The sequence below is a fragment of the Rhagoletis zephyria genome, unplaced genomic scaffold (assembly GCF_001687245.7).
Source record: "Rhagoletis zephyria isolate East Lansing unplaced genomic scaffold, Rhagoletis_zephyria_1.1 Rzeph_scaffold_01098, whole genome shotgun sequence".
NCBI lineage: Eukaryota > Metazoa > Arthropoda > Insecta > Diptera > Tephritidae > Rhagoletis > Rhagoletis zephyria.
The window spans coordinates 27,256-39,842 of record NW_016158182.1 but is presented as its reverse complement, the minus strand read 5'-3'; the positions used below and the strand labels follow the sequence as shown (position 1 = coordinate 39,842).

The window sequence follows — 12,587 nt, the reverse complement described above, 5'->3', positions numbered from 1 at the left end:
TTTTTTTTTATATGGGAGTTGAAGTCGGTTTATTTTTTGCTAAAAATTACTTGTTATGTAACTACTTACAGATGCGGCCGCTGTGGTGTAGTGTTTAGCAATGGGTGCTACCAATCCGCAGGGCCTGGGTTCAAGCGCAGGTTCAGACTAGCATAAAAAAAAGAAAAGAAAACGTTTTTTCCAATAGCGGTCACCCCCGGTAGCCAATGGCAAACCTCCGAGTATATTTCTGCCATGAAAAACAGCTTCTCATAAAAATACAATAGCCGCTTGGATTCGGCGTAAAACTGAAGGACCCGGTCCCTTCCCTCTGTGTGACAACATCAAGGCGTGCGCCAGCAATCAGAGGAGAAGCTCGGCCAAGCACTAACATATTGTATAAGCGCCAATCTATTTTTATTACTTACATATGCATATACATACATACGTACTTAGTATGTACGTGTGCAACTTATTTGGCACTTAAACACTTAAATGGATTACTTTAATTGAACTCTTGGCTGTATGTCTCGAGTACTCGCACATACAGTTTACTTATGTCCTATAGCACAAGTGTATACTTAGTTAATAGAGTAGGAACGTTGGAGATGTACTTAGGCAAGTAACTAAGGAAGCAATTAATTTTCAACTGTGGACGATTTGCAGTCTATTAGTCATGCAATTCGTTTCTCGTAGTTATCGGTATATGTATGTATGTCGATGTTACTACAAAAATCTTTCGGAAAATCTAGTTTTTTCTAATAATATTATAGGTAATCACTGAGTTTTCAACTACACCCTTAACAGGCTAGATTTAATTAGGCGCCAGCTTCACATGAACATCAAAGAGATTCAGAGTTCGCTTTTAAAAACTTATTACTAGCAAATGTTTTCGTACACGACTTAAAAGACAAATATTCTCAGTAACTAGTACCCACTTTAAGTAAACGTCCTGTGTTTAAACCTTTTTATATATGTTGGTTGCAACTATGGAATGGGGTTCACTCGGAAATTGTGTTGTCGCAGTTGTCTTGAAAAAATCAGCTACGCAAAAGCGGTATTTTGGTCCCAGGAGAGCAATCGAAATCTTTTGTATTATACCGTGAAGTTATTCGCGATACGGTAGAATAGTCGGCTGAAGAAAATTTGGCCGTCCCCCAACTGTGCGAACATCAAAAGCTCCTTCTCGAGCAGAAAATCATATCTCATGAAATGAAGGTCCCCAAATACATCGTAATAGGTGACTTGGGACTCAGCTTACAATAGCAGCATCATTCAGTAAACGGAACGTTAGGAGCGTGTCAGACGTGGCAATGCAATATATTTTGAAAAGGCTGTCAAATTGAGAAATTTCAGAAAGCAGTTGCATGAGCGGTCACACCTTGCATGTAAAGCAGTGCCCGCCAAACACTTTCCTGGGAAACGAACTATATTCGGCCTTTCACATGTACACAATCGGCTTCTTACACGTACACAATCCGAACGTCAACAGAAAGAGTAGCAGAGCAACAAATTTTATTTAGTTGCATGCAAACAATAGGCGAAGCAGGTTGATGACGCATTTCCGTGCATTACCACCAACACATTCTCATTTTTTATTTCATAACTAATACATTCTCATTTTAAGACTTCTCTTTTTGGCGGACACTGATGTAAAGTGTCTTTCGAAAGAGGTTTTTTATTTCCGAAAGGCGAATTGCAGATTGCTAGTTGATAGCAAGTTGAAACATATTTCCGAAATCGATTTGCGCTCTCTCAATTGCAGTCTGATTTCCGTGACAAAAAAGGTCTCTCTGGCTGTTCAGACATCGAAATAAAATTTCGCTTTCTCAATTTGACAGCAAATTGCGGGGAAGAGTCGGAAATATTGCCACGTCTGACACGCTCTTTAGGGTGTATGCTCTGTCATCGCGACCTGCGTCCGAACTCGTTCCGTATCCACCACCCAGCTTCTGTGATGGTATCAATAAGACTCCGCTTCAGCTCATATGGCACAATCGACAAAAACTCATGTTTCGAACTTCAATTTCATGCCAGAGCACTATCAATCGGACTATAAATTATGATCCATTCTAGGAGACATGGCTTGCGCTATTCGACACCGAATCTTTTAAGCGTGCCCTTGTCCGAGCAGTGGAAAATTTCCCATTGCATGGTATGCGTAATGCAGTCGATGCGTGGCTAAGCCGAATTCGCCGCTGTTGGGAGGCCATTTCAGATTCGGTGTTCTACAATCTTGTACAACATACAATCAACAGAAAAAATTCTGAAAAATATTAACTCGTTTTAATTTCACTAGCCAAATACCACGTATCAAAACATTTGCTAGTGTTAAGTATGATCATTAGTAATGATTCATTACCCTCATTAAAAAATAACTTTCGTCTTATCTGCTGCTAAGGTCGAATACAAACTTTGCAAGTTAAACGCTCTTAGAGATTGATTAAATTCGCACGCTTTAGATTCGATTCCATTTAGATTCCATGAGCAATTGGATGTACATTTCATATGTTTTGGCGTGCCTCCTGATATCTTATTCATGTGAGCTTGGCGTATAAATAACCTTCTTAAGGCTAGTTTTTCAGTGCAAGTTTAGGCTTAGAATACGTAAACTGTGTGTATATTGAACAGCTGGTTGACATTTGATTGGCCAGCTCGAGCGTTTAAACTAAGTTTAAAACACAGATGTGCATTGAAAAACTGGACCTTAGGATACAATTCTCAACGAATTTTTCTCGTACAAATCAACGCCCTTATCCAGGTTCTATAAATATGGGTTTACTTAAAATAGTAATATGCAGTCTAGTAAATTTAAATAATTATATTCCACTTCGGAGTTACGCCAAACGCCGCTTCTATGTCACAATTGATAGAAAACATTTTTTTTTTTTTAATTTTAAATTTAATGTACAACTATTTCACTAAACTTGTATCAAAATGCAATCACTGCTGGTTACACTTAATAGGCTCTTTATTCGCTTCTAACTTCAGCATGCTCCTCACGTGTCTAAATTGTTTATCATCAATTTCCTTATGACTTTGCGCATTTTTTATATTTTTCTGTAACACTGGTTTAACGTGAAAAGCGCAAAAAATAAATAAATGAATTCAATAAAATTACCACGCGACCAACACGCACCCACTTTACCCAAGAAATGCTGCCAAATGCATATAAAAAAAAAAACAGTTGCACACAAATTGGCGTTGCACGCCCACAAATTGAATGGTGGCTTTGCTCAAACCAGCTGTTGTTGATGAGTTACGGTTTTTTATGGGTATAATAATATTTGCTTTAGGTTTTTATATTTATTTTTGTTATGACAGCTATCGGCGTGTATTTATTTTTATTTTTGAGAAGCTCGCTCTCATCATTGCGTTACTTGCAATAATATACAAAAGCGTGTGCGCTGCTTTCTGCTTGCCGCCAACCATTCCAGCCACCGCCATTATCATTATTGCTTTCGTCCTTTTATTAATGTTTTTTGTTTGTTTTGTATTAGGTATCACTGCGTCTGTGCTTGTTTTGTCGTAATTTTTATTGTTATATTTTTATTTCTATTTTTGGTGTTCTCTTTCTATCTCTTCTTCCGCCGGTATACCATAACAAAGCGCTTGAGTGATTTTGTACTTGAGTTTGAGTAGGGTTGCATTTGTTAAATGACTATTAGTTTTTCATTCATTCAAAAAGGAAAAACACAAAGAAAGCTTATTAAATATAAACATGATGAGTGCATTTTTTCAAGTCTCGCTTTTCAGCCTGTTAAGTATATAAAAAATCATGTTGATTGCAATTGTGGTCTTGCTAGACTGGGGCATGCGTTTGGGAGATAAGAAAATGTAGACGGTATAACAGTTGTTAGATTGTCATCTGAGAAATGTAATGTAATTTCATAATAATTAATTGTTGACTCAATTTATTTTAAGAAAATATGTTTTAAAGAGGACGCTTGTTAAGATCAAATCACAATTAGGCTGCGAGGCAATTTAATATTGGGCTGGAAATGATTTTTAATCAATGCTTTGGCACATGGTTGCATTTTTGTCGACAAAAATTTCAACAAATAAGCAAGTTTGTTAAATTAAAAGCTTTATAAACTTGAACTCACTCTACTTATGAAGAAGTAAGTAAATATCTGTTTACTTGGTAAATTGCGTTAACACTAATGAGTTGAAAGGTACCATAGAGGATATACGAAACCCGATAGTTACGGCGATAAAGAAATTGAAACGTATTTATGTTGAAGAAAGTCAGAATAATTAGAAATATACATGTAGAGCCCGAGAGAATTTTAAAAATTCCATTAACATTTATTGCGCTTGAAACGCATCTGCGACACCAGCTGGCGGTGAAACTTGCAAATTATATGCAAATTTGCGGGCGTGAAAAAATTTGCACGTTTCTCTTTTGAGAAAATTTTTTCATAGCTCTGCTATTTGAGTGATGGACAATTCGTGCTGGATTTTTCGACGAACAGAACTATTATCAGCGAGAATGCTAGCAACTTCACTCCCGACTCTACTTCATTATTATATCGTCGGCTGACGGGAAAGGGCCACTGCTAAAACACATCGCCAGAAAAACATCGATATATCGATGGTTTTCGATGTTTCACAATTTGTTAGGTTGTAGTTACATTAAAAGGAAAATTTAAAACTTTTCAATTACAACTCTCCGTAATTCAATTAGAAAAATACTTACATATAATGTATTTCCCTGTATTTATTTACCATTCCTAGACTCTTCCTATAAATAGAATAAAAATGCATACCCTAGTAATTCGCTGAGACTAAAAATCCAAGGACCAACTTCGTGGAAATTTTAACGGGAACCCGGCTCTTTTTTAATCATTAAGTAAGCATTTTATCGAAAGATACGAGAAAACTCGGAATTTCTGAATGTTCTCCAAAAGAATAAGTAATAAAAATTCATGGCCAGTCAAAAAAATTTAGGAGCATAATGGGTAAGTTGAATTCAAGTCTGAGTCACACTAAAGTCGATGTTAAAACATCGTTGAAACTGGCATCGATGTATCTTCGATTTAGCGATTTTAGGCAATTGTAAACATCGATGGCAAATATCGAATTTTGAACCGATATTACCGATATTTCAAAAATATCGATGCATCGTTTGCATCCCTATTCAAACAGACATTTTTTTTAAACTACTGTAAAACTCTTCAAAGCGTTCTCAAAGGGTTAAGTTTAATGTGAAAATAGTTTTAATAATTTCGAAAATGGATTACACAAATTTAGCATCACATGCATAAAAAAATGCTCTCGAATCACTTCCACCAATTAAAAAAAAATATATTTAGAAATAAACCAAAAGTTTGGTTTATGGTCCTTTAACAAAATAGAACACAAAAAATAATTTGAAAAAATTTACATGCATAAGAAATGCACTCCAGTACCATCTTTAACAAAAACAGAATACAAAAAAATACGTGCAACAGCTTTACGAGCTTCCTGCTGCTCGTAAGCCAATGAAGAACGTGAGTTAATCTAGTATCATTTTCATATGAAAAATTGTATGTATTATGTACAACACGAAAATGGGTTCAGCACTATTTTTATGTCCGCTTGCATCAAACAAATTTATATTTTTCAACAGTGCAGAGCTGCATGCTTAACAAATAAATGAAAGTATTTCCGCTTCCTGCAGTATTTTTGTATACGATTGCATGATTAAATGTGCCTTAGGGTAGTCCTTAAAATCAAATGAACAAGGTTTTTCATTCTCATTCTTTACAATCGGTAATACCACGGTCACAGATATCACATATAAATTTTGGTCCAGATTGGAGTCGGTTAAGGCGTGTCACACAGGGGGCAAACTGCAGATTCCTCTATAGAGACTCAAAAAATTAAAATTATTAATTTTTTTTTATCTAACACCCAAAATCGATACTACCATAGTCGAAGATATCACATATACATTTTGGTCCCGATTGGAGTGGGTTAAGGGCATGTCGCAAAGGGGCCAAATACCGGGTGCCTATACGGACCCATAATTAAAATCTTTTTTTTTCATTTAATACCCAAAATCGATCCTACTAAAGTCGACGATATCACATATAAAGTTTGGTCCCGATTGGAGTCGGTTAAGACGTTTTCATAGGGTAATCTGGACTTTGACCTCTGTGCGACACGCCTTAACCGTCTCCAATCGGGACCAAAATTTATATGTGATATTTTCGATTATAGTAGCCTCGACGTAGAGGTTGAGGCTTAGGAAATCTGATGTAAAAATTTGCTTCCTACATTTAAGGACCACCCGAATGTACATATGCATCAAAAATACATACATATGTCCGCAAGAATTTTTGTCCTTCAAACATTTTTGTGTCTCGATGTGCTTTTCCTTTTTAAAATTTTGTATGCATATTTGAAATTATGTACTGTCGACCGTCAGGCCATTTACGAATGAATATACATACGTATGTCTATATACAGCAGTTTTTTGACATAAACCACACTTTTATTTACTTAAACATTTTGGTGCACAAAGAGGTCGCAAAAAAATGCAAGCTACTGCATTTCAAAATAGGTAGATATCTCAAAAATAGCAGCAGCACTGTCACTACACTACATACTTACCTTTATAACATTTTCCGCCTTTTATTTTTATTCTTTTTCGCACGTCGCACCGTTGCATTTATGACATTATTCACAGTAAACTTTGCTCATCGTCGACGTTGATTTCATCTTTCACGAAACAATAAAGTTCTCATTTCATAGCAACTGCCGCCTTTTCTCTTTTACCCCACAGTTTTAACTTTGATGCTGCACTTTCCTGCACTTTTTTTCTATTTTCATTTTTTTTTTAATCTTTCTAACGCTGCGTGCATTTGTGTGTGCCGTTACAACAATTTGCATAGCAATTGAGTTTGCAGCTGCTACTTAAAAACTTAAAAAAGTTAGTTGGCAGTCTAATGTGTTGGAAAGTGAGTGGAAAGGCAAAAGTTCGAAGGCAGCAAAATCGTTTGGCATAACTACAAAATTAAATAGCGATTTTTATTTTATGATATTGTGTAGTGAGTAAGTAAAGTGAGTGTATTACCAGCCATATTGGATTTCAATAGTTGTGGACGTTGTTATTACAGCAAAGTCGACAGCAGTAATTTTTGCGTAAGTCAATTCTAGAGAAAGTTATGAGATTAAAAGTTGGGAGATTTTAGGATTTCAACATCATCAGTATGAGTATTAAGAGCTAATACAGTTATATTTCGGAAGTTTGGAAATGAATGTATAGATATTTCGATAAGGTTTTGCATTTATTCTTAATATTCTTCACCAGAAATTATAAGGAACTCGTGTGGACGATGGGCCAGCGATTTATAAGGGGTAAATGAGTGGGAAGAAAATATTTAAAATAATTTCCGAAAGCCGGATTATTTCTTTTACTAAAAGCAAAAAAATGTCTGATTCTTTCCTTAAATTTTTAGCTAGGGGAGAGAGAGCGTTCGCTCCGACCAGAGACCGCCAGCAACTTACTTACTATTGAACAAATTTACTTTACAAGCTGGTTAAAAATTACATAGATACACTAATTTGGCGAACGAAATGATAGTCATGAGTACTCCTTAAGAAGCTCTTTAACAGAAGAAGTAAGAACTATGCCCAAAATTGCACCTCTACCATGACCCTTGACTGCGAATACCGATCGGTTGAGGGGGTTTACATTTATTTACAGCATCGCTTGGAAGTACTTATATGTGCAAGCAGTCCCTGGTTTTGCAATTATAAAAAATTAGACGAAGGAAAGGAGGAAGTAAAACGCACTGCTTTGAAGTTGCTCTCCCTAGTCACTTCGTAAGTCACATACACTTGCCTNAATTATAAGGAACTCGTGTGGACGATGGGCCAGCGATTTATAAGGGGGTTTACTAAAAGCAAAAAAATGTCTGATTCTTTCCTTAAATTTTTAGCTAGGGGAGAGAGAGTGTTCGCTCCGACCAGAGACCGCCAGCAACTTACTTACTATTGAACAAATTTACTTTACAAGCTGGTTGAAAATTACATAGATACGCTAATTTGGCGAACGAAATGATAGTCATGAGTACTCCTTAAGAAGCTCTTTAACAGAAGAAGTAAGAACTAGGCCCAAAATTGCACCTCTACCATGACCCTTGACTGTGAATACCGATCGGTTGAGGGGGTTTACATTTATTTACAGCATCGCTTGGAAGTACTTATATGTGCAAGCAGTCCCTGGTTTTGCAATTATAAAAAATTAGACGAAGGAAAGGAGGAAGTAAAACGCACTGCTTTGAAGTTGCTCTCCCTAGTCACTTCGTAAGTCACATACACTTGCCTGTCAAGCTGCTGGAACTCCCCGCGCTTCAGGCATTCACCGACCGGCTTCGTTTAGAAATACTGCAGAGAACCGGAAACTACAATTCGTAGTTAACGGAGAGATTCTTGGAAAAAAATGGTTGATACATACGCCTCTCCGACTTCCTCATTTAGGGTAAGCCCGCCGTTCGCCTCAACAGGCATTGAAAGTCCTGAATTTGTATGGGGTCCAAGTAAGTTAGGTACACAAATAAGCATTAAAATAGTGTGCAGACTCATCATGCGGCCCACAGACCAACCACATTCTTAACGAGTCTTTAAAAATTCGATCATTATCTTTGAGGCATTGCGCCTGCATACTATACATTTATCGTCGATTACGGATGACAAACGAACTTCAGTTGGGTTGTGGTATTATTGGCAATTGCATTTTTGTGGTCGCTAAAAAACATTTGATTTGAGAAAATTTATTTACTTTTTCAACTGTTCCTTCAGCTTATTTACACTTAAGTCTTGGTTGCTGGTACTTCAAAATTCTACAATCTTCAAATTTATATCACTTAACTAGTGTACAATGGCGTTGCCCATCGGCAACCCAACTTAGATTGCGTTGCAATCCATTAATTGCAGAGAACGAACATTTACACTGAAGATGGCACAACGCCGAAACCGGTTAGTCTTCAACCCAAATTTTACAAGGGATGACGTTCCACATTACATTATTTTTAATGGCAGCTTAGGTTAGGTCTGGATACTTTGATTCACAAAGTGGGCTATTTTATGACGTCTGATACTGTTTGAAAGTTTAAAAAGTAGCAGGATGAGATTCAGCGAAGTTTTCATAGTAAATCCCACTTCTGATCTTGTCGCTATTGCTGCGAGCGGTCCAGCTGTAAAGACGATTCAAACTTAAAACACTTGGATTCGGTCCGTGAAGTCACTTCAGCCACTGCTTCGTGAATTCCAGTGAAAAATACACAACGCCCTTCTATTTATGTTCACTAAAACCTTTCGAGAATTAAGGCGTTAATTAACTTATGATCACGTCATATTCACACAGCACTTTTGGGCTCAACTTCGGCACTCGAAGTCACATTCTGCCATTGAAAATTTGATAATTCAATTTCACACAACACTCATTTTGGCATTATCAATTCGCCCAATTATACTTAATTGCGAATTCTCTTTTACAGGCTGCTAAATTCAGCAATACACGCATACGTTCTTAATTGAAAAACAAAAAATGCAAATGTCACTTGCAGTTTCAGCACATAAACGGAAATTGACATGCGAATGACCGGCTGCTGAAATTTATGGATGTACATTAGTAGAACCAGCGTGCAAGCGACGACGAGTGTAGCATACGCTACACGTTGACAATTAGTGCTGTCAGTTTAAATGACATTTTACTGCATGCATACCAATTGATGTTGTTAATTAAAAGCGACGATAAGTAAACGTGACTATATAATCCGGTAGTGATGAGTAGGGAAATTAAGTTGCGCAGGGTGAAGCAAATGGAGCGCTAGAACGAAAGAGGTCATGCAACGAATTTGAATTAAAATTGCATCAACATAGTACGTCGCATTTAATTTTGTTGCCATTTTGGAATTCTGCTTCAACGCCCGAAATTCAACGAATACCGCCAAGTTGGAAGGAAAAAAACTCTTCACGGCTGTTAATAACATTTTAGCCGGTTCGAGCTTTGCCCGGGAACTCAGGCAACTAATGGTGAGTGGTTGCTGCTTAGTAATTGTCCCAAGGCTGAAATTTCACGATATTTCCCCCCATTTTTCATTGCGCACTTAGACGAGAAACACTACAGTTGGTGTGGATGACGCTACCAGTGCGGAACCGCAACAGCAGCAACAGCTTGAGACCACAGCTTATGTCGAGCAGCATACAGGCTACAGAGACGACGCAACAGGCGACAACACCGCAGCGGCGATAGCAACAACAGCGCAATCACAACACCAACTACGCCGAAACCCACAATCAAGCAATATGGCTGCCACGGAAGCCGACTCGGAGTCTACAAAAACAGCAAAAACACCAACACGACATCGCAGTCGACGTCTGACCGACTTGGTATTGGATCCTAGCTGTAATCGATTAGCATGCGAGCAGTCGGTGGAGCAGCGCGATGCACTGACGGCAGAGGATTATGACGATGCGGTAGTTGCTGATGAAGATGAAGATGACGACTTCGAAGATGGCGTGGATGGCGAGAATGATTATTACGATGAATCGCCGGTGCAGCGTAGCGCTAGATTTCTGCAACCACGCAAACAGCAACAAAGAAAAAGTGAACTGCAAGAAGAGGCAGCGAACACAGCGAAATGTGGCGGAAAGCGACCAAAGCGGCGTATTAAGACGACTCGNGAAGTAAAAAATCAAATACATATAAAAAAATCAAATACATATAAAAAAAAAATAAAAATCAAATTTAAAAAAAAAAATTTTTGGCTCCTAATAAAATTTGTATTTTTTATCGAAAAAGGTACCAAATTTAAAACGACGATTATAAAGAGAATGAAAAATTTTAAGATTCCTAAAATTTTAATAATCAATATATATATATTTGAAAGATGAAATCAAAAATTAAGCTTTTATTAAAAAATAAATAGAAATAATATTAAACAATTTCTAGTATACTCTGTACTTAAAAACGCAAACGCAATATATTAAGGCAAAGACTAAATTTTAAGATGGCGTATGTACATATTAAATCAAAATTAGCGATTCTTTGTTAAACAAATTTCTTAAGTTGAATTGTAAATTTTTTACCAAATAAAATTTTTCGTTATAAATAAAATTTAAGTTTTAATTTAATTATTTGGCTGTAATAATGTTGTTATACAAAATAACTAGCTGTCATACATACAAGTTGAACTTTCATTAAAGAAATTGCCTATATTAAATAGAATTAGTCTAGACTTCAAATTTTTAGACATATCCATTTTCACATTTAGTAGAATCGACATTAGTTAGTTTATCTTTAGTATAAACAACTAAAATTTTCCAAAAAAAAATCATAGAACATCACATATTTTTACTTGAATATCTAATACATACATACATAACTTTAAATTAATATTTTACCTAAATGGCGAAAAATAAATTTCCAATACCTCTTCCAAACTTTTACATGCAATACAATTTCAGCTGAATTCTTACAGTTCTTAACAATAATGTAATTAGCATAAAATTTCCTACTTAAGTTTAAAAATAGCCAGAGTACAGTAGATATATGTATTTAAGCAATGACTTCAAAAAACTTAACTAAATACCAAAACTTCCCAATAAATATTATACATTTAAAGCAGTTATTGTGAAACAAATGCTTTTAAGAAACGCCAAATAATATGTCAAGCATAATGTCAAAAGTCTTATATATATAATATGAATATGAAATCAAAAAATTATAAATAAAATTAAATTTAATCGTAAATATTTACTTTAAATTATTCAATAAAAATTTCGAATCTTGCGCAAAAAAATAGTACATTTTATTTACACAAAAAAAAGAGGAATTTTTAGCTAAAATGCGAAAAAGGAAAAGAGTTTTCGGAATCTTAAAGAAAATCACCACTGTAATAATAATAATAGATTGGCGCTTACACATATGTTAGTGTTTGGCCGAGCTTCTCCTCCGGTTTGTGGCGTGCGCCTTGATGTTGTCACACAAAGCGGAGGGACCTACAGTTTTACGCCGACTCCGAACGGCGATTGTATTTTTATGAGAAGCTGTTTTTCATGGCAGAAATACACTCGGAGGTTTGCCATTGCCTGCCGAGGGATGACCGCTGTTAAGAAAAAACCTTTAAACCTAGCGTAATATGGTAGACAGACGGAGAAAATTAATTTGAATTAATAAGCATAAATGCAAATTAAAATTTTACCCTTACAGACGGCAGTAATGCGAATAAACCAGCCGCAAGGTCGTGGGTTCGAGTCCCACGGTCAGTATACTTTTTTTATTTCTTTTTCATTCTTTTTTTATAAGTTCTATATTTTTTTTACGTTACTTTCAGTTAGTTGTTGTTGAATTTTTAACAAAATTCATCTCTAAAAATTAAAATAACTAATAGTAAAATAAGAAATGTGATATAAAATAAGGCAAATGAAAATAAAATAAAGTAAAATTAAATATATAAATAAAATAAAATAAAAAAATATAAAATAAATAATAACAACAAAATTTTTTTCGCAATCGCTCCAACCGAGTATCGAACCTGGCAGCTACAGGCTTGTAGCTCGCAACTCTCACCACTCGGCTACCGCGTACGCGAAACTCGACTGCTTCGTTTGCT

The 12,587-nt window shown here is 36.0% G+C and overlaps 1 protein-coding gene across 1 annotated transcript in view; it reads left to right on the top strand.

Annotated features, from left to right (window-relative positions):
- LOC108362782 (uncharacterized) overlaps nucleotides 1-10,981 on the top strand; it is a 30,073-nt gene extending 19,092 nt beyond the window's left edge. The window contains exons 2-4 of the mRNA XM_017615927.1: nucleotides 9,468-10,005; nucleotides 10,084-10,659; nucleotides 10,925-10,981. Of these exons, the coding sequence (XP_017471416.1) occupies nucleotides 10,003-10,005; nucleotides 10,084-10,659; nucleotides 10,925-10,981 (636 nt within the window). The 5' untranslated portion in view covers nucleotides 9,468-10,002. The remainder of the gene's footprint in view (nucleotides 1-9,467; nucleotides 10,006-10,083; nucleotides 10,660-10,924) is intronic.
- The last annotated feature ends 1,606 nt before the right edge of the window (nucleotides 10,982-12,587 follow it).